Raw genomic sequence first — 22,404 nt, forward strand, 5'->3', positions numbered from 1 at the left:
AACTCCTTCCACCCAATTTAAAAACAAACAAACAAACAAAAAAACAAACCATGGGCCCTATAAATATGCTGTAGAACAGACAAAGGAAAGGAAAGACATAAGTTGAAAATACTTTATTTTAGAAACGAAAGGAAAATTAGAGAAAAGAAAAAGCCCACCAAAACCCCTGATTTTTAAACATTAAGATGGATAACAGGACTCTATGAAACATGAGTAATTCACAAGAGGAGAAATGCTGCGATGAACAATAATAGAATGGAATGAAAAAGAATAAATGTTAAATGGAAAGAAACAGGGAAATTAAGAATCCAATAACAGATTTCAGATATGCTTTGGAAGCATAAAAGGCATGATAGCTCTTGCAAAGCACTGAATTACTGACATGGAAGACAAAATTTAGAAAACCTTTCAGGATACGGAACAAAAGGATCAAGAACTGTAAATAATGGAAAAGGATGGGGAAGGTGACTGTGCATGTAAGTTTGTACTCATTCAGTTCCAGTTTTATGCCCACTGTCCTATGTAATTATTAACCACTCCCTCCTTTTTCACTTTCAAAATTGTCCTGGTTTGAATATAAATTATTTGATCACCTGACTATGGGGGACAAACCTCAGAATTATGGTGTACCTAAGAAAGAAGCCATATACACAGGAACAGAAGGACTATTCAAAGATGTATCTGCAGAAAAATTTTCTGTTTTTTTTTAAATCTTAATTTGATGGACCAACCTTATTCTTCGCAAAATCAATTAAAAAAAAACTGTGCTTAGACACATTATCTGGTAAAAATGTTTTAATAAAACTGTCAAGCACTTAGGAAGAAAGAAAAGAAAAAAGAGAAAGAAAAAATGGGTTTCTCATTACTGCTATGTTAGATGCTCAAAGACAATAAAATGATACCTAACTGAATTTGTTTGGGAAAGAATTTTATGCTGTGTCAGTTGTCTTTTATCTGTAAGAAAAATAACAAAACCATGCGGGGATATATAAAGGTGCAGAAAATAAAAATACGGCATTCATATATCCCACATGAAAAAGATCCCTGGAAATACTCCAATTAACTAGCACTTATTTTCCTTTTCCAGGAATCTATGCTAAGGTAATAATCTACAAGTGGACAAAGAGTCTATGAACAAAGATCTCTATTGTGGACACTTTATTCCACAATAATTGTCAATTTTTTGACAAAAATTGTAAAAAACTTAAATGTCAACATTCTAGGCATATTCAAAAGCTTGGGATAATATGCAGTTAATAAAATAATGGTGACAGTGGGTTTCCCATGACTTGGAAAACACTAGCAACATCACATCAAATAACAGAATCTGAACAGAAATTCTCCATGTTATAACAAATACTAGGAGAAATATTTCAGCAAATTAAAAGTGATTGTTTCTGGATAGTGAAATTAAGAACTTTTTTCTAAGCTTTCATATATTTCTTTCTTTTTTTTTTTTTTGCGGTACGCGGGCCTCTCACTGTTGTGGCCTCTCCCGTTGCGGAGCACAGGCTCTGGACGCGCAGGCTCAGCGGCCATGGCTCACGGGCCCAGCCGCTCCGCGGAATGTGGGATCTTCCCGGACCGGGGCACGAACCCGTGTGCCCTGCATCGGCAGGCGGACTCTCAACCCGTGTCACCAGGGAAGCCCCTTTTCTTATTTTTAATTAGAAAAAGGTAAACAAAACAGAAAAATATGATTTATTTGAAGTCCGTGGTGACTGATAAAAGATTCATGACATGATGGAAGTGAGCAAGGCAGAATACAAAATTGTACATTTATAATTTCAGAAGTTCATTCATTCATCCCTTAAACAAATATTTGAGTGACTACTATGTGCAAAGCACTATAATAGGCCCTTGGATTATAATGGCAAGTAAAACAGAAAACACTAACCTCAGAGAGATAAAAACATGTATACAAGAGGACAAACATTGAAAGGAAATGTATGTTTATGATGGTAAAATTATTAGTTTCTTAAATTGTAAAGACAGTTTTCAGCATCACCATTGCATTGTTTTTTTGTATAAAAATGATTATTTTTGGGCTTCGCTGGTGGCACAGTGGTTGAGAGTCTGCCTGCCGATGCAGGGGACACGGGTTCGTGCCCCGGTCCGGGAAGATCCCACATGCCGCGGAGCGGCTGGGCCCGTGAGCCATGGCCGCTGAGCCTGCGCGTCCAGAGCCTGTGCTCCGCAACGGGAGAGGCCACAACAGTGAGAGGCCCGCGTACCGCAAAAAAAAAAAAAAAAAAAAAAAAAAAGATTATTTTTAAAAGTCAATGAATAAGAGTATAATTAATAAAGTAAATATGTATATATACATAAATAAGTATATAAGTAAATGTATATATATGAATATATCAATGCTTATGTAATATACATAATATGTACATATTAAATACATATGTATGTAAATATATGTGTATTTATATAAATACATAAATATAAGTAAATATGTATACATAATAAAATAAAGTAAAAGCAACCTTCCTAGACCACTCTGGCCCAGAGTTCTATCAGCTTTTTCAGAATTATCCACAAGAATTCTGCAGACCATTTGCTTAGCAACTTCCTTTGCACAGGATTTAGAATCACTGAACCCACAGTAGAGGAAAGAATGCCAGTGATGAGATGCAAGGACATTTTTGTATTTTGAAATGAAATTTCTTATGAGTCCCTCTTATGAGGGACTTGAATCACTTTGTCATCACTATCTCATTAACTGTCTCATCATAGAAAAGTTATCAGTTATCTTTAAGAAAACCCCACAAAATCAAGGAAGTTTGTCAGATTTTTGCCATAAGCTTGCTTTTCTTTAATGCCTGTTGAATTTTAGTGTATGGGAACAGAGGTTTAGGGAAAAGGAAAAAAAGGAACTAGCATATTTAAAAAAAAGTTGAGTACCTACTATATATCATATGATGTTGCTAATGCATTTGAGATAAATTATTCTACTTAATCAGTACCTCCAACACTATGAGTAGTTATCATCTCATTATCTCTATTTTATGAGTAAGGTTTCTCAGGTTCATTTATGGGTACACCTGGAATGGATTACATTCATTACCTTTTAGTACCTCTTTTTCCCTCTTGTTCTCTTGCTTCACATGAGGGTGGCCACCCCTCCTTTACAACAGGTACGTATTCTAGTTTTTCCTAACTGCACCTTAAAGCTGCTGTACTTATGGTTACAGGCCTATGTCACCTCCTGTTGCTTAGCCAGTCACTGAGGCATTTCTGGTTAATACTTGCCTACTCAAATGCATTAACATTTCTAATCCAGAAGGCTGATCCTCAAGCTCTAGCAGGCCTGCAGGTTATTTTTTAAAACATCGGTTACTTAATTCACTTGATGTATATGTATATCAAATCATCACGTTCTGTGCTTTAAATATCTTACAATTTTATTTCTCAAATATACCTCAGTAAAGCTAAAAAAAAGTGAGTTGTTAACATTTAAGGACAATTTTACATTAAAAAAAAATCCACACTCTGGCTTCCTTTGAACATTCAAAATATTTGGCAACATCCCATGGGTAACAACTGGTTGGAGGTGAGTGGTGGCCAGCCGTCTCCTTCAGAAAGGCTAGGCACCCTTCAGTTACCTAAAATTTTTACGACTACCTACTGAATTATTTGGGACTGTTTTTCACATTTCCATTACCATCCTGGCTCCTATATGGCATCTGAGTTTGAGACCTCTGCCCCAGGTCATAGATTCTCAAACTGTACTATGCATATATAGAAATGACCTGGGGCAGTTTCTTTAAAAAACACAAAAAAAGCAGATATCAGGCCACGGCATATAACTTAGTGGAATTCAGTGAGTCTAGAATCTAGACTTTAAAGAAATTACCTACATGTGATTTTGTTTCAGGTGGTACCCAGTCACAGTCTGAACATTAGGGGAGACTCTTAGGATAACGTGGTCCCCAAAATATACTCGGAATCACCTGTGGACACAATCACCAGCGAAGTTGTTTGGTTTTGGGACAGATTTCTACACTCCAACCCCAGGGATTCTGATTTGATAAGTCTGAGAATCCATATTTTGAAAAGTTATCTGGGTGTTGCTGACACACAGATGGCCACCACTCCAGGGGCTGAAAGCCTAAGGAATTACACTTATTGACAGAAAAACAGTGAGTACAATGGGAAGCTAGGAATAGAACTGGCTAACCTTAGCCAGATCTGAATTCTTGTCTGATTCCCTGATATTTTGTTTGGTAAGAGATGACAGGATAAAATACAATTCCAGGCTTTTTCTCTTTTTCACCAATGATTATTTCCAGTAACTTTACTTTTCATCAACTCTGACTTTCTCTAATTTTACATGTCAAGAATTTTTGGCCACGCAATATAGTGACATTGGCTGGGGGACGGGGGCGAGAATTTGGGAATGCAGTGACTCAAAGCCAGGAGAAAGACATCACTTTTATCTGGGGACAATGAAAAATTTAATAGCATAGTAGAAACACTTTTTCTACTTCTTACAAAATCAATTTCCTCAAGACCTTACTCTTCCAGCTTTGTTCTACATAACACAGTAAATTCTGGGTGGTCGTGAACTCTATCCACCCAGTGAATGAGAATTTTTTTCCTAAAGTGGGACATTTCTTAGGTTCACATCACCCCCACCTTGAAAGATGAGGACTTTTCCACAGGTGTTAGTTACTTAGTTCCGTTACACTGGAAAGGATGGAAACGGACCATTGATTCAGTTTGATCAATAGTCACTGAGCATCTCTTATGAGCCACCCACTGTGCTAGAAGCTTAGGGTTCAATTTAGTGGAGGAGAGAGACACATATGTCAACAAATAATTACATGGCTGTGCAACAGATCTAGAGAAGAAGAATGGTCATGGTAGAAATGACACAGAAGTTAAAGTGATAAACTGGGGTAGGGATAGGGTGGGCAGCAGACTGCACAGGTGATATGTAAGCAAAGTTTTGAATGTTGAATAGGAGTTTCATGCAGACACCGGGAAAAGGGCATTCCAGGCAGTGAGAGCAGCATGTGCACGTGGGCATTGCTGAGTGGAGTGCACGGGGTGAGGGTTAGTATCTAGAAGATACGAGAATTAAGCCAGGCTCAGGTGATGAAAGGTCTTGAATATCACACAAAAGCTGCTTAGAATTCATCCTATAGGTGAGAGCTTTGCAGAGTGTCAGGGGTTCCTGAGAGGATTTTAGGTTGCTTGGGGGGCTTGACGTTAAAAAACTCTGAATTGCATGGTGAGAAAGTTAATCCCCTTTCAATTAAATGTTTAATCCTTCTGCTAAGTCAAGGAGAAAGCCTCAGTTTGGTGTCAGTATGTCTTTAACACCTGGAAAATTTCCCTTTAAAAAAAAAAACTCAGGCAATTCTACCTAGCCAGAATTACTTCGTTTTCATTGTCTACTTATTTTCACAGTTAACTTCTATTTATGGCAAGGGGTACTGGTTTTTCATTAGTGTCATGATGAAAAGATCTTTAAAAATAAATTTAAATAAAACAGTTAATTTAAAAAATAGCAATAGGTGATCAGAGATACAGCAGAAATTATGAGGGCAGTACATGGATGCCTAAAGTTTGGGAAACAATGCTGTTGTTTTTAGGAAGTAGGGAAGTTCAAGCAGCTAGCGAACTACTCTTCTGACAGCAGCTTGGAGAATATAATGGAGGATCCAAGAATGGAGGCAGAGAAGTCAAGAATGGAGGTGATTGAACTACTGGCAGACGTGGTGTGGCCAAGGTTAGCCTGTTGGTTTATTCCCGATCTTTCCTAGGGTTACATCATCACATGAGGGGGATCCTAAGCATTCTCCTGGCCTGAGCTGCAGCTATTTCTTGATGAAGATGCAAAGATCTTTAAGTGGCTGCTGCCCAGCAAGTGTTAAAGGCAGACTTGAAATAAAGGTCAGAATGAGATTTAATTATTTTCCAGTATCCTAACCTATGATGGACTATTATTTAGAAATTGATGCAATCTCAAAACTCTTAACTAATGGATTTTTATGAATATAAGCAGGCAATCTTAGCTTTAGTATTTTTTTTAATTTGACAAATGGTAGTTTCTTTTTTTTTAATTAATTAATTAATTTATTTTTGGCTGTGTTGGGTCTTCGTTTCTGTGCGAGGGCTTTTTTTAGTTGCAGCAAGCGGGGGCCACTCTTCATTGCGGTGTGCGGGCTTCTCCCTATCGCGGCCTCTCTTGTTGCGGAGCACAGGCTCCAGACGCACAGGCTCAGTAGTTGTGGCGCATGGGCTTTGTTGCTCCGAGGCATGTGGGATCTTCCCAGACCAGGGCTAAAAATAATTATCTATCCTACATTTCTAAAGTTAGTCATTCACAGATTCTCAACCACTGAGTCACCAGGGAAGCCCCTTAGCTTTAGTATTTGATTTCCAAAGTGTCTCATTCTAATCTGTGTCCTGGCTGTGGGTCTCCTATCCTGTTAGTTCCTCAAGCTCCCTCAGTGCCCCTCAGGCCTAGAACAGGTGGCAGACTATGTAGGCAGTTAGGGGGAGCACTTTTTTAGTCCATTTGGGAAGTGGGAAACCCTGCTCCTCTTTCCTCCCTCTCCAGCTGCCGCTGACCATTTAGGAGTTACAGCACGACCACTCCAGTTCAATGCAGGGCGATAGAACATTGGTGGGCTGTTCCTACTGCCAAATGAGTGCCCAGGAAGATGTGCCCTGGCCTTCTCAAACTGAAATTAGAATCATTTTCCCAAAGAAAAAGATGTTTCAATAAAAATGCCTCTCATCTGTTTTTAAAATTTGAATGTACAAAGTGTTTTTATGTATATTAACTCACTGAAACGCTTATCAATTCTTTAAAATAGCATGGTCGGTGCTCAATAAATACCTGTTTAATGAGTACTATTTATAATTTATAATGGAAGAAATTGAGGCTCAGAGAGGTTTCCAAAGCCATTCAGGTGGTTCTTGAAGACAGGTCTTCTGGTTCCCCTCCTCACTCCACATCCCCTTGATCTCAAACAACAAGAGCCTTGTTACAGATAGTGTTTGGTGTCTACAGAACTATAAAAATCAGAGTTCTGCTATATTATGATCAAACAGGCTCTTGTGCCCTGGCCTGAGGTCTTAACAGCCACAGATAACATTGTTTCAATGGAAAAATCAATTCTGTATTAGAGATTAATTCATCTGCAAATCATGACAACTTGGTGCATATCTTTCTATATAGATATATAACAGAGAAATGCTTTTTAATATAATGATTTACATTTATTGATTTTTTAAAAAGAAATCACACACATTTTAATTCCTAGAGATCTTATGCTTTCTGGGCACCTGTATCTCAACAGAATGTCACCAATTGGAAAGAATTATCTGCACATGTTTGTGGAAGGCCTTGGGGACCAGGTTCTGTAAGATTGCTGATAGTTATTGACCTGTGTTTCTCTGGCTTTAGGGGAGGCATGTCAGAATCTTGGGATTTGGAGACGGAATGCTTTTTTGAACTATATTCAAAAAAGCTAGAGAATCTGATAGATTCCTTTAAGGCTGGTGGATCCTGCTGCAATTTTGTGAATTACTCTTTTAGTGACTGTTACTAAGGTATGGGTTTCATCCATCAGGAGCGTTGATGAGTGGAAAAAGAATGATAATATTGCCATAGTAAAGTGTGTTTTGAGCAATGGGGAGGCATTGGACTCAGTGCAGTATACTTTATGTTTGCTGAATGAAAGAATGAATAAATGAATGAAAGTTGCTTGCTTTAAGAAGATTTATCTAGCAGTGGTGTGCAGAATGGTTTGGAGGAAAGGAACTAGACATATTAGGGGCTATTCAAGAGTATGGGTGGGAGGAGCTAATGTCCTGTGAAAATAAGAAGGAAGAATAAGGACATGCAAAACATACTGAGGAAGGCAACAGAACCAGGTGCCAAGAAAAGGGAGAAGTCAAAGATGCTAATGAGAAATCTCGTTATAGGTGGGAGGGGACACCATCTCAGGATGTCTTTAAATATTTTGAGTTTAAGGTGAGAATGAAAGATATAACTGGAGATTCCAGTTAGAAATTCCTGGTGTTGCCATATGCAAAGAGACAAAATCAAGAGTCTAAACCTTGGGAAATGCCCATATGTAGGAGTGTACTAAAGCTCCTTATTGCCTCATTATTTATACCTCCTTCTTTGAAACTGTTTGAACTTGTTAGCAAATAGTGTTATGGATTCCACAAATATTTATTGCTATGCTCATTCCTACCTCAGGGTCTTTGCACTTTTGTTCTCTTTGCTTGTAATGCTTTTCCCGCAGAAATTTGCATGGCTCGTTCCTTACTTCAACCTCTGGTCAAATGTCACCTCTTCAGACAGGACTTTGTGACTAACCGTCATCATTCTTTAATCCTTTACCCTGATTTATTTCCTCCATTGTACTTGCCTTTACTTAATAATACCATATTGTATATTTATTTGTTTGTATGTCTTATTGTCTGCCTCGCTGACTAGAATATAAGTTCTTTAAGAGCAAGGGCTTTGCTATTTTATTTCTTGCTGTATTCTAAGCTTTATATTGAGCACTTAACTTGGGAGGCTGGTCACTGCTGTTTGGAGTAAGGGAGGACATATAACTTGGCATGGAGGGGAAACCATTCTATGTGGGTTGAGCCTTTCTGGGTTTATGGGTGATTTTAATTTTATTCTTTGGCATTTTATTAACTTTAAGAATTATGTACAAAGAACATAATTTTTAATAATCAGAAATAAAGGAACAAATGATATGCTTAACACAATAAAATGGCTACATCTTTTCAAGCTGCATCATAAACCAGAGTGATAGTAAATACAGCTGCTAAAAATAATTATCTATCCTACATTTCTAAAGTTAGTCATTCACATTTTCCTCCCAACCTCTCTAGACACACACTCTGAGCTATCTTACTTTAAGGTTTATAACTGCAATTATGGTGACAGAACAGCAGAGATTGTTGGATCTTCTTAGAAGGCAGAAGAAGATCTTTTCTTAGATGGACTAATATAGATTTCCCATAGTCAAAAGACCAAGAAATGGACTAAACGCTGCTTGGAGTCCTTTCCTGCCTTGAGAGGTTGGATTCTTAGGATGCTCTAACTTAAAGCTATATTTTAGAGACCACTAGATGGCGCCCTGTGCTTGCAACCAGGTGAAGGCACATTGGATTAATTCAGGCTTGCATTTATCATTCATTTTCAGGTATACACCGAAGCATTTCCTTATGTGTATAACACACTATGTGACGTGACTCAAATTAACTCCTTGTATAGCATTAAAACAATAACAGTGCTCTATATGAACCTATTAAATTCACAACACATAGAAGCAAATTCTTTGCTTAATGGAATCCCTGTTTAAGTACATCTGGTTGGGACTGAACAAAGAGAATTCCACAACTGAGCCAGATTGTAATTCTATTAGATCAAGACATGCTGAGCATCTAACTTCATTTATGGAAATAAAAATTTTTATTTTTAAACTGGAGAGTATTCACCCAACTTTTGTTTGGCTTTGAGTTGAGGCTTTCAATAGAAAAATACACCAATTGATTGTATGCAGGTTGTGCAGCCATCAATGTGCTTGATACTGAAAGTTCAGTTAATGACCACCCCTAACTGAGAAGAAAGTAGTGACAACCCATGTCTAAGTCATTCCTAAGAATGCTACTGAAAGATCCAGACAGAGCCATTGTCTGGAACTGTACAGGCTTAGCACTTGCAGAGCAATGAAAATATAAAGCTAGACTCAAATACAAAGGAAAATACCACCTTTTAATACAGAAATACCATCAACTCAGAATGTCCATGCTTCAAAAGCCATGTCAACTCTGCCTTTTCAGAAAAAAGAAAAAAAAGATGAATTCCTTTCTCCTGTTCTTTGATGCCATCGTCCAATTGGAGTGACAATAAGGCTTCTTTTACTTGGACCCAAGTGTTTCTAAAAATTTTAAACCATTATCCTTGAGAGAATAAAATATATCAAAATGTTACTCAAGGTTATATGAGGACACCCATGGGGTAGTAGCGCATATGCATTACTTTTATAATCAGAAAAGCGATACACATTTTAAAAGTCCCTGAAAATTGTACGCATCAAACAATTTTGTTATAGTCAGGATTCAACCAAACAGTCTGCCTTATGGATATCCTTTTTTATAATCCTTAGTATATAACAGTGCTACTTTCTAAACTTTGATCTAATAAATGCCACAAGTCAGTTCCATTAGTATGGATAAAGCCTGCATGAAAAAAGGGAAACTTCTGAACATTCAATCCGTGTCAGGTGAGACTCTCCCCTTTCTAACAACCCCTTTCTCCCCTTCTCCCCCAAAAAGTCTAGACCGTCAACTGGGTCATGTTTCTACTGTTCCTTTAGTTCCTAGAAGCCTTCTATGAGAAATCAGGATAGTAGGTAAGACTTGTGAATTCCTCACTAATACCGACAGATAGAAATAGAACACTACTTTTTACCTCTGACATAACTGGTCCAAAGATCCAATCATTTAGAATCCATACAAAAAAAGCAACTAGTTGAAACTGGACCTCAAAGTTCATTGCTGACCAAATTTACACATACCTAACCTGAGGTGCACCTCAGTGAGTTGGAATTCTAAGTGGGCTTTCAAAACAGCAGAATCTTTTTTTTTTTTTTTTCTTTAGGCTTGGTCCACTGGAACCAGATCGCTTAAGCCTAAATATCATATACATACTGAAAATGCATTTAGAAGTACTCTGGAGAGAGCAAGCTAGAATATTTGAGTTCTCATTCTGATTATTTTAGTTTTTTTAGTAAGCTACGTCAACACTATGTGCTAAAAGAATGATCATTAGAATAAGAATACACAGTGCTCTAGGTACTGTGCTTAGAATTTTGTATACATGGTATCATCCTCACCGTAACTTTATGAGACAGTCATATTTTGTGGATCAAAAATTGAGGCATAGAGACATCAGGCATGTTTTCTCAAGGAAAGATGTCTAGAAAGTTGTAGAGCTAAGATTCAAACATAGGTCTGTGCTTCTCAAAAACCTATTCTCTTCACCCCTACTTTGTATTTCTTCCATCTATATGTTATTATTGTCTGATTTGTCAAATAAATACTGTCTTGCTCACTTCACAAAATAATTGTGAGGATAAAATTGAAATATAGGTGTGAAAGGATAAATTTAAACATATACTACAATTAATTTGTTCCTGAAGTCTATACTTTCATACGAAGTATTAAAGCACTGGTGAGGAAATTTGAAGGTAACTTGTCTTTTTTTCTCTTATTATTTTTAATTGTGTAGGTAATACATACTTATTTTTAGAAAAATATCAATAGAAGCATGCGCAGGGGAAAATGTGGACTTCTACCATTCAGTTACAATCACATGTAACATTTTTATAAATAAAATTCTAGACTTTATATTTTACAGAAGGTTACACTTTACATACAATGTATACTTTTTTTTTTTTTTTTTGCGGTACGCGGGCCTCTCACTGTTGTGGCCTCTCCCGTTGCGGAGCACAGGCTCTGGACGCGCAGGCTCAGCGGCCATGGCTCACGGGCCCAGCCGCTCCATGGCATGTGGGATCTTCCCGGACCGGGGCACGAACCCGTGTCCCCTGCATCGGCAGGCGGACTCTCAACCACTGCGCCACCAGGGAAGCCCCAATGTATACTTTTTATCTCTCTGTGTCAACAAATATTTTCATTTTGAATGGGTATGCAGTATTCCATTGTAAAGATATTGCTATATCATGATTCATTTAATTAAACTTTTTTTATATTTGGTAACAACTTTTTATTCTGAAATAAACACACTTGGTATCAATACTTTATTAAAAAGTATTTGTTAAATAATAAATTTAGAAATACATCTCTGTTTCTCAAGAAAGTTGACAATGAATGTGTCTTGTACAGCTTATCAAAATTTGGTGTTCATCATGGAGGACTTTGAACTATCACTTACGACATGTAAGCTAGAAAAAGAAAATTTCTTTAAGAAGTATTGACCTCTACTTCATAATTTAAAAGTCATTGTCCGCAGACTGTGCACTAATATAATGGTTTAATTGGTACAGCAGCAGATGCTACATTTAGATATCATGCTGTAAAGAAAGATTTTTCATTTAGATCAAGTGGTTAGTCTTCCAAGTTAATCTTGCACCTTTTTTATTCCACTATTTTTTGTGCATATAAGAAAAATGAAGACAAAGTTAATATGTAATAAACTTCTGTTATTGGATATTTAGTGTGAAATATGCTTTAAACCATGGAACCTAGAAGTAGATCTCTCTCTTTTATCTTTCTTTTTTCTGCAATAATTCAAAAGCAGTGATGGGTCCAGTCTGTCCTCGGATTGTAGGCTGACAAATACACTAAATTCAGAAGGAGCTTTTAGTCTGTTTTCCTCTTAGTGATGCCTCACTTCCTACAATGCATAACTCTTTTAGTCCTTTTATGTTGTCTATACATTGTTATTTACCTCACAGGACTGTTAAAAGGATGCTTGCTATAAGCGCATTTGTGAAGGAGCCTTGAAAAGCATACATTCTACAAAAATATATATGGCTGGGTTTTTTCCTAAATCTGTCTCAAATGAAAAGCAATGAGGCATAATTCAGCCTCACTAAAACAGAAGTCATCCTGCTGAATTCTTTACCACTTGAACCCTTGAAGGCTCATCTCTACAGACAGACCATCCCTGTCCAAGCAGATATTAGCTTTTCAGGGTCAGAGTTTACTCCAGCTGACACAATACCAGCCCAGGTAAGTAGGATCAACCGACTCCCTCAGTACAGGAGAAACAGTCTCCCCTGAAAGTGTCTGACTCCTTCACAGTCAGGAGATCTGAAAGTCTAGCTGAGGTGTTAGGTTGAGGGAAGGTGGCTGGCTTACTCCTTGTTTACCTTTTCCCCATTGCTCTCTTCTCCCACCTTCCCATACAGGAAAGATCTGAGAAAGAAATGAGTGGCTTAAAGATTGCCATTAGTTTGTTTTTCATGCATTTACTCAGAAAGCAATGTGGCAGACGCTGAGATGTTCTTTCTTCCTTCTTGCCTAGTTTTAGAGATTCTGCATCCCATTTCTAGTGCTGTACTGTTTCTCTACTCTTTTGTGTATGTGAATGGGAGTAGCTAGAGTAGGCAGGAGAAAAGACAATGAGATTCTCATCTCTGCATTTAGTGGTGCCACTAAAGTGTACAGTGCCTTGTTATGAGAGCTCCACGTATTTGCCTAGGGCAATGATACTCAAAGTAGCTGGTTTGCAAACCGTTGTCTATCCAAGATGAGAAAAGGAGCCTGTGCCAGTATGAACCAAATATGAACCAACGCACTGCCTTCTTCATTAAGAAAGACTTGCCAAGAAAATAATGTCAGATGAGCCGAACAGTGGGCTTAGTGGTATGGTAGGCGGAGTTGGGGTAGAGAGGTTAGACTGTGTGTCCATTGTCTCATGAGGAATTTACTATAATTTCTCCTATAGGAGAAATGAGAGAGACCAACATTTCTGAAAAACCTTGGGCATCTTATTGAAGCTTCTATGGCAATACCTAAGGCTCTAGAAACTGCATTGATGATGTGCATTTATAAAGATTTGCTATTGGTATAGAGACAGTACCTATGGCATGTCTTCTAATCCTAGGCAAGGGTGCAAGCTAGTTAGGAACATAGTTCTTTTCGCAGGTGGGTGCTAAACCCACTTACTTTTTTTTTAAGAGAAATAAAATGAGGGAGTGGGTAGAGAGTAAGGTGGAAGATGAAGACATGTTACACTGTGAATCACATTCTATTTTGATTAGTAGCAACTATTGGAGAATTAGTGGTGAATTAGGACTAGAATGATTCTTATCAGATCAAAACCGACACCTCTCTACTGGTTATTTAGCCAACACTATAAATTTTTCCAAAGTACTTCACTTTCTTATTTGATTCACACAATAACTCTGTCAGATTGGTAAAGTAACCTTCTTTTGATTGACAAGCCTAGATGCTCACAGATAGAGTCACTAAGATTCCATGGCCAGTAAGAGGCAGAGGTACACTGAGTCTTTTTTTGAGTACTGTTTAATATACCTTCCATTATGTCATGCTCGTTTAACCAACATGACTGGAATGTGACTGGAGGTATTCATGAAATAAAATCTAGTGGCACAAAATCCAAGGTGATTTCTGCCACACCAGAAGATGAAACATTAAGGAATTAGACACCAAAATTGGTTTTCAGTTGATTCAGTCATAAGTTAACTCCAAGATGTAATAGCCAAGGAGATCAAGACCCAAGATTCTCTATGACTATTCTATGGCAGGCGCAAAGAAAAGGGGTGAGACAGATTAATTGCCCAATGAATGGTGTGTGCCAGTCTCTTCTGCTCTATTTATCTAGAAAAATAAGTAAGCATTGTAAACAAAATTCCCAGAATAGAAATTCCAAATTAATCCCAGGTCTCTGTTTTTCAAGAGGAACGTGTAAAAGATCACTGCTAAGAAAAGTTTTGCATCACTTGACATTTAATTTGAAATTATTTATCTTCAAGTCAGCAACAATTAGGTGCTACTATCAGCCATTCATCATGAATTGCAGAATACATTTCCCCCAGAGGAGAAAGAACAGTGCCTTGAATAGAGAAAGTCAAGGAAAACCACCACAGTTGAGATCAGATGTTTTAAAAATAAATGTCCTTTACTCATGTCCTCATGTCCCCTCATGTCCCCTCATGAGGCACGTAAGTTATATTGTGATATCACTGCTTTGTCCCTTGTACCTTACAAAAGTGGCACCATGCCAGCGAAATTCTAATAAACAGAATTCAGTACTTAGCCCTGTATTATAAAAATGGACCATCCAAAACACTTATATTTCCATGGGAAAAAACATATGCTAATTAGTTAGCATATATGGCTCGTGAGACAGGCACATGGTACATTCAACAAGAGAAGAAAATAGTAGTGTGGTCACCTTTTAATTGCGTGGGTTTGAATCTAAGCCAGTTATAATACTCCATTAACTCTGCCTAATGAAACCAATATGGAATTAACATGAGATACACATTTTAGAAAGAAATGTGTATCTGTCACTACCTCAGTAGGTAAATTTGAGGCATTAACTTTGGAGAAACAATACAAACTCTCAGAAGAAAAAGTAGCAGGGGAGTGAAGAGAAAGAAAGAACTGGAGGAGCTGAATGTTACTTAAATGTAAATGTTAACTGCATCCATGTGCAGATCATTATTTGAAGGTCATGGGAACAGAATTTAGTTGGCCTCAAGTGGAGGTTTGGGTGTGATAAAGTCAGAATTTTTGGGGTAGAAGCATCTTTGACTCTATCCTATATGTAATGTTGTATTAAGCTTTTATTATGTAGTGATAATACACGTACGGTTTCCAAAAGTGGGTAGCTAACTATCTAATTTTAATGGATTTCCCTGATTGAAGGAAGTTGGTTCCTTCCAAGCTGATGAACCTATGTGTTTATGATTCAAATAAATAGTATACTGAAATAAAACGACTATGCTACTCTCAGGGGTTTGATCATATCAGTGGTATCTCTTTCCATTCAGGAGTTGTGGCAGGATGCTATCAAAACCATTATTTACTAATTAAAGGTTTCATATGAAAGAAATCAGTAGCCCAAAAGAAAGTGGGAGAAAACATTGTGGCTGCTCCTGCTCTAAAAGCACTTTTGATTTGTCTGATTGTGTGGACAAGTCCCCTCTCTTCTAGAATCCTTTAATCATGCACTGGCACAGTCAACAAATTAGGTCACTGGGCATAGATTCTAATAAGGACAGTGGCTAAATTAAGTCAATTTGATTTAATGTGTAAAATGACTTCATCATTCTTTTATATTTAGAAAGTTTAAAAAAAATCACATCATTGTATTAGAGAAAGGTCCACTTTTCAGAAGCCAGGGGAAGATCAGTTATTATTTTTGCTGAAAGCAGATGGTGGTCATATCCTAAGATTACATGTTACAGTGACTTGACATTGAGCTGGACATTTTAAATATAGAACATTATAGAATGACATTTAAATTATATACCAAAAGTAAGACAGGTTAGATATGTTTGAATTTAAAATACAAAGATAAATGAAAGAAAATGTCCTCAGTTGGCCAAACTAGATCTGAGTTAATAAAATAATCCCTCCAAGATGTGTCTCATGAAAGTAATAATGACAACAGTGATTTAAAATACACTTCTGAATTGAAATACAGAAGTAAATGTGCTTGACATAGTATTTATTTTATTGTCAGCTTGCAGGGGTTGTCCCTGGAGGACTCTTTGTCCTTCAGTGGTCCTAAAGCTTTGAAATTTACTTATTCTAGATGCTTCTTCACAGTTTCTCTGGTCTCCAAGTTGTAGTGTGCTGTATACTACAAAAATTCATCATGGAGCACAGACAATTTCACTTCTAACTAAGGAACACTAATTTTGGGGAAAATTCTTGCTATTTAAGACTCTTGCCAAACAATCTACAAATGGAAAGGAGTCTGGAGAATGTGAACACTATTGGCATGTATGAAGTATTAGGTAATAAAGAAGCAATGATGAGAAGCAAGTGATGCTGACTCTTGCATTTGTTAGATCTTATTCTGCATATCTATTAATAATGATACACCCTATGGATGCAATTTCATGTTTATAACACTGGGCATTGGCAGCGTTGTGCACCTGTGTTTTCCATGCCTTCCCATCTGCTGCCTACAGTCATTCAGATTCAGGTGACGGAAATATTTCAGATAAAAGTTAATTAGCCTGCACTCTGCAGATCAAATCTCTACAGTTCTGCATTAAATAGAAATCTTCTGGGCAACTGCTGAAAGTGGCCTGAGGCTGCCCTTCCTAAAATTAAAAATGTAAGATTCATTTTTCTAGAAAAGAAACCTTTAGTACTCTGTTTATATTTTACACATAGATTTGATCAAACTTTTCACATATATTCGCTCTTACTCATTTTATATTTTTATCTCTGTATATATATCGAAAGTGGAAGAGAGATTAGAAATATTTTTTTCCAGCTACAGTGATAGAATGAAAATGATATAGAGTTAGAAATTCTCCCGAGTCTGGACTCTATTATTAGTACACCAACCAATGTTGATCAAGCCCCAGAACTTTCCTCAGTTTCTCAGTTTTTAAAATGGGACCAACACCAACTACCTATTTGTTTCATAAATACTTTGTGCAAGACTCAATCATGCTTGATATTTTATTAAAAAATAATGCACAAAATGCAGAAAACTCCTATTGCTAAAAGGACCCCACCTTCTCTGTAAATATTTATCTTATTAATTGTCAACAGTTAAGTTCTCAAGTAGCTTCCTTTATTGAAACTATATATATATATATATTGTTAACCCATAGGAAACTAAATCATTATAGTTTTCTTTACTTCTAGATAATTGGAGCAGAAATGGGCTGAACACAACTAAATATAGCCAGTCTTTGAACCCATATCACACAGAGAGAGAGTAGGGACAAAGAAACAATCCCAAATGAGTCCTCCCGTCCATTTTTACGGTATCAGATAATATTTCTAATGCCTTTCAATACCCAAGACTAATTAACCACTCTACCTATTGTTTCTGTACTAATTGCAGATTTCCTGTTTACTCAAAGGAATTCAGAGGGAGGTGTTTTCTTCTTTACACCGTCGCCTAAAGCTCAGGGACATCGTCTAAAGAAGTCGGAAGGGGCAGGTGCTCTTTCCGACAGGTGCTTTTAGAGTTCCTCAGGGGAGTGAAAGACTCTGGCAGTCTGGGATCTTCTATGTCCATTCCCCGCGCTAGTCATTAGAACTTCGACTTCTATTCAATACTTCCATAGGGTATCCACTATGTTTCTCCCAACTGGTCAAAACGTGAAGATTTTTTCGCATATTCTCCCACTTCCTTACTTCCATCTGCTACTCTACCTCTCATTTTATTTCCATCTGCGCTTTAAAATGTTTTATTTTACTTCTACTGAGACCCTTCTACCTGTAAGCTACGGATATGGTCCGATCCTTAAACAATATCAAAGTTGCAAAGCCCCACGACCCTCAGGTCTTCATCCGCGTTCTCTTCCTCCGCCCACCCTCCGCCCCCGCTACCATCCCGGCCCCCAGCGGTGCCCATCTCCACTCCACGCCCCAGACTCCTCTCACCTGACTCTCCCGCGGAAACTCGTGGCGCACGATGCTGATAACTGGAATGTGCAGGACGGAGCTGACCAAGTCGAGCTCCATCATCTCGCCCAGGCCCTGGGGGAAGGCGAGCAGCGCCGATACCCCTTGCACCACCACGGTGTGACACACGCTCTGCAGAAAGGAGAAAGGGTCACTGCTCCACGGCGAGCTAGGGGAGGAGAAGGGCAAGAGCGGCAGATCGCCCAGGCCCGCCTCGATGGCCATCACTACCTCCAAAGACAGGTTGTAGGGCAGCAGCCCTTCCACTCGGTTCAGGTTGTCCACGGCGAAGAGGAGGGCATCCCGAGGCCACAGGGTCTCGGCCCGGTCGCCCTCCCCGGGCTTCCGTGCGCCCGGCGGCCCCCGGCCATACAGGGCGCTCCCCAACCAGCGTGCGCCCGGCGAGGGCGCCGGGGGCCGCCAAGTACCTGGCTCAGGTTCATCTCGCTGGGCGCCTGTCCGGCTGCCGTCCGGGGCGCGGCTGGCCGTGCGGGGGGCCGTGGTCCAGGGCTGCAAGTGCACCGCGCCCACCCTCACCGCGTGTCCGATGCGCTTGAGGATCTGGCAGGGTTGCGGGTGCGAGGAGGAGCCGGGCACCCCGGCCAGCACCAGTGCGCAGGGCGGCGGCAGCAGCAGACAGACCCTGCTCAGCAGCCACCACAAACTCAATCTCCTCATTACTGAGACCCGCAGGGAGAAAGCGCGCCCCCTCCTGACCCCGGCTCTCCCCCGGGCAGCCTCCGCCTAAGGTCCCCGCCCCCAGGTTCCGCTGGCAGCTCACTCCGCGCGGCGAAGCTGTCCCAGGAGCTGAAGCGGACTCCGGGCCATCCAAGTTGGAACCTAGCGCGCCCTAGGCAGTCTCGGGACCTGCTCCCAAGTCCCTCCGCCTCGCATCCTCTGCCCGCCCGGTCCCTGCGCTGAGCGGGGCGGGCGGCGCTGGTCACCCGCGGCTTGGGTGCTTGTTCCCCGCCCGCCCCATCCGCAGGGCGGCTTGGGCACTGCGTCCGGCCCCGCGGGGAAGCAGGACTGAGAAGCGGCTGGGATTCCTAGGGGGCAACGGTGACCGAGGAGGCAAGGTTCTCACTTGGATTCTTTTCTCGCCCAGGCGAGACCCACTTATTTCTTTGGGGTCGCGCAGGAGAAGGCGTTCACGCCCGGGGTGCGGAAAAGCAGCCAAATCCTCCTTGCTCCACCGTCGGCCACCATCTCGCGGGCTCTCCCAGCGCTGGCTTCATTTTTCTTCTTCCCTCGCTACTTCCTCTCTTCCTTTCTTTCGTCCTCTTTCCGCCCAGTCGCCGCCGCCGCTGGCTTCCTCAGAGGAGCGACGCGACTGGCCAGCAAAGGGTGGTTCTGCTGGGAGCGCAAAGTTCTCCCCGCCTCAGCCGGCGCCTGTCTGCTGCTGAGCCCTAGCGCCAGCCTGTCGCTTGGCTGTGCTAGACGCCCACTGTTGGTGAGATTCCCGGGTGGCGCTTCCCGCGCCCCTGGCAAGTTCTCTCCCCTCCAAGGCTAGGGGTCATAGTTTGCGAAATTCCTTGCGACCTAAGAGGGAGAATTCTGGATTCGGAGTTGCGCCCGAGGAATCTGAAATCCAGTAGGTTGAAAGAGGCCGTGATTTTAAGAAGCTTCTCTTCGATGTCTTTCTTCAACGGTTTTTCTAGCTGAGGGTATTAAAGCAAGAATCATATACACGTTGAATCTCGGCTTCGTGCTCTCTGGCTCATGGGCCTTTGCCAATTTTTAAGGATCCCAATGTTTTGGGGTTCTCAAAATTATAACAGTGAATTCGAAGCAATTATTTGATCAAGAAATTAAAGAGATTTAAAATAATTTGAAAGTATACTTTCAAGCACAGTCAACAGCAGTTTGTAGTTTAGACCAAGGGTCCTCCAGATCACTGTTACTAGTAAGTGCTTTCATTTGTGTGGTAATACAATGAGGTCAGTGAGTTATGATTTGATCTTTACCTCCATGATCTGAAAGATCTGGAGTTAGAAGGAAGGAGAGGGTTAAGGGTAGGCCTGTGGTTTCCACACATACAGTACATTTATTTTATTTTATCCCACAGTTTCATTTAGAAGGAGAGTAGCAGAGATATCCATGGGGCAGAGCAAGCACCCAGGATCAGGAGTTCTGAATTTCAATAACACTTCCAGAGAACCATGACCTTGGCGATTTATTTTACCTGACCTTGCCCTGCTGTTTGGATCTGGTAAATTGTTATGCAAATACACCTAGCTTTTAGCTCTGGAGAGTTGTTTTGATTCATGAAGCTACAGTCTCCATCTTGCTTTAAATCCTTGGGATGAAGAGGCTCGAGGTAAATAAAATTCCCAAGAAGCTTGCAAAGTGAATGTTGTTTTCCTCAGCACAGATCTTGAAAGTCATCTCAGAGCTAACCTTACCTGACATTCTAATTAGCTCTTGCAAGACTGGGATGCCAGAGAAAAGACTCCCATGAGGCAAAAGTGGAAATCACAGTAGAGTCTGAAACAGAAGGGAAGGATTCTTCCTGAGGCCATAGAGAGGCTCTCATGCGTGGACGCTGGAACTTTCCTCTTGCTCCAGATGATTCCACTGATTGGGATCTGAATAAGAAAACTATAGAATGTTGTGGTCCTTGCCTTACAGGAAGACTGGGGATCAATTAATTGTGTAGTAAGGAGGTGTGTTTGTCTGTGTATGAGTATGTGTGCATGGAGGAATATGACATTATGACCATGCCCTCGAGTGATTATCTGAGTACTTGGCATTACATGTATGTTCAAACCAGATTCCCAAGAAAGTAGTCGGTGATGAAGAACAGCTGGATCTCATCTGTTAATGGCATTCGAGAGCCGCTGTGTTACTAACCCTTTCCAGTCAGTCCCTGACAAGTGTCCTACTGCCCCGTGTCCTTGGAGCCAATAGAACAGACCAAGTTCAGTTTAGAAGCAAAGTAAAGTTTTTTTCTTTTATCAGAGAACGCAGAGGTGCAGGCTCGCACCCCAGAGAACGTGCTTTCCCTGACAGGCTACAGGTGGGGCTACTTTATAGGGATCTCGTCAGTGGGGAGGGGCAGAGTCCTCACCGGGCAGGCACAGCTGTGCTGCTTTTGCCCCAGACAGAGCACGCAGCGTCTCTGGGCGTGGCCCGCTGCCGCCATCTTGAATTGAGTATCCCCCGCGGTTTGTGCACAGCGCTCCCGAGCTGAGGCATCAGTGCAGCCCTTTCTCACCGGGAGCTCTGGTCTGAAGTGCTGAGTGTGAGGCCTCTGCACCGGCACCCCATGAGTAAGTGAAACTGGACTAAGCGCCAAGGAAAGAAAGGTTAGACTTTATTTCATTACCCGGGTTCCGTTTTTACTTCCCGGGAATTGTTAATGGGTTCTGCTGGTGCCCGTTGTGTGTTCTTTAGGCCTCTCACGAGTCCTGGACTACTTGGGGGGAATGCCTCCACTGGTTGTTCATAGAATGGAGGAGGATTCCCACAGTTCTGAGGACAGTGCTGCCCTGGCTCATGATAAAACCATAGCTGAATCTTTCAAATACTGTTTGAGTGGTGAAGAGCAGCCCTTCCTTCTTGTGCTTCCTCTTGTTTCTTTCTGGGTTTTTCAGTTATGCTACCCTGATTTCCTTCCCATTTCCTCATGCTGCTCGGTTCTCTTTTTCCATATCACTGTAATCGGAACATCTCTGACATGATTCTTTTCTCTCCTTTCCCCACATCTTCCTTTTTCTTTCCCCTTTTTCACACTTTAGTGGTCATAATTTTGAAAGCTTTTTAAAGATTCAGTCATCAGTTCAGTGACCATTTATGAAACTCCTACTGTGTGCAGGCATTGCTGTAGAACTGTCCAGGGGAATAGATGAATAAACTCTAGTTCAGAGAAGTTGAGGATATTTTTTTCCTCCACAAAGTCACATAGTTAATGAGTGAACAAAATGCTAACGTCGAGCTTATATTTTAGTGGGAGAGACAGACAATAAAACATACAAGTAAGTAAATGTAGGATGTGTTAGTTGATACTAAGGGGAAAAATAAAGCAGCAAAAAAGAAGTATTATGGAGGAGACTGGGTAGTAATTTTAGATAGGGGGGCCAGGGTAAACCTCTCTGAGAAGATTACTTTTGAATAAAGACCTAAAGGGAGGTGAGGAAGTGATTCATACGAATACTTAAAGCAAGAATTTCCGAGCAGAGGAAACAGCAAGGCCCTGAGGCAGGAGTGTTTCCAGTATGTTTGAAGAGTAGTGACGGGTCCAGAGTTGCTGGAGCAACA

The 22,404-nt window shown here is 40.4% G+C and overlaps 1 protein-coding gene across 1 annotated transcript in view; it reads right to left on the bottom strand.

The window, feature by feature from the left end:
* GRIN3A (glutamate ionotropic receptor NMDA type subunit 3A) overlaps positions 1-19,417 on the bottom strand; it is a 150,945-nt gene extending 131,528 nt beyond the window's left edge. Inside the window, exon 1 of the mRNA XM_019948871.3 lies at positions 18,127-19,417. Within this exon, the coding sequence (XP_019804430.1) occupies positions 18,127-18,825 (699 nt within the window). The 5' untranslated portion in view covers positions 18,826-19,417. The remainder of the gene's footprint in view (positions 1-18,126) is intronic.
* Between the last annotated feature and the right edge of the window lie 2,987 nt (positions 19,418-22,404).

Source organism: Tursiops truncatus, chromosome 6 (genome assembly GCF_011762595.2).
Source record: "Tursiops truncatus isolate mTurTru1 chromosome 6, mTurTru1.mat.Y, whole genome shotgun sequence".
Lineage (NCBI taxonomy): Eukaryota > Metazoa > Chordata > Mammalia > Artiodactyla > Delphinidae > Tursiops > Tursiops truncatus.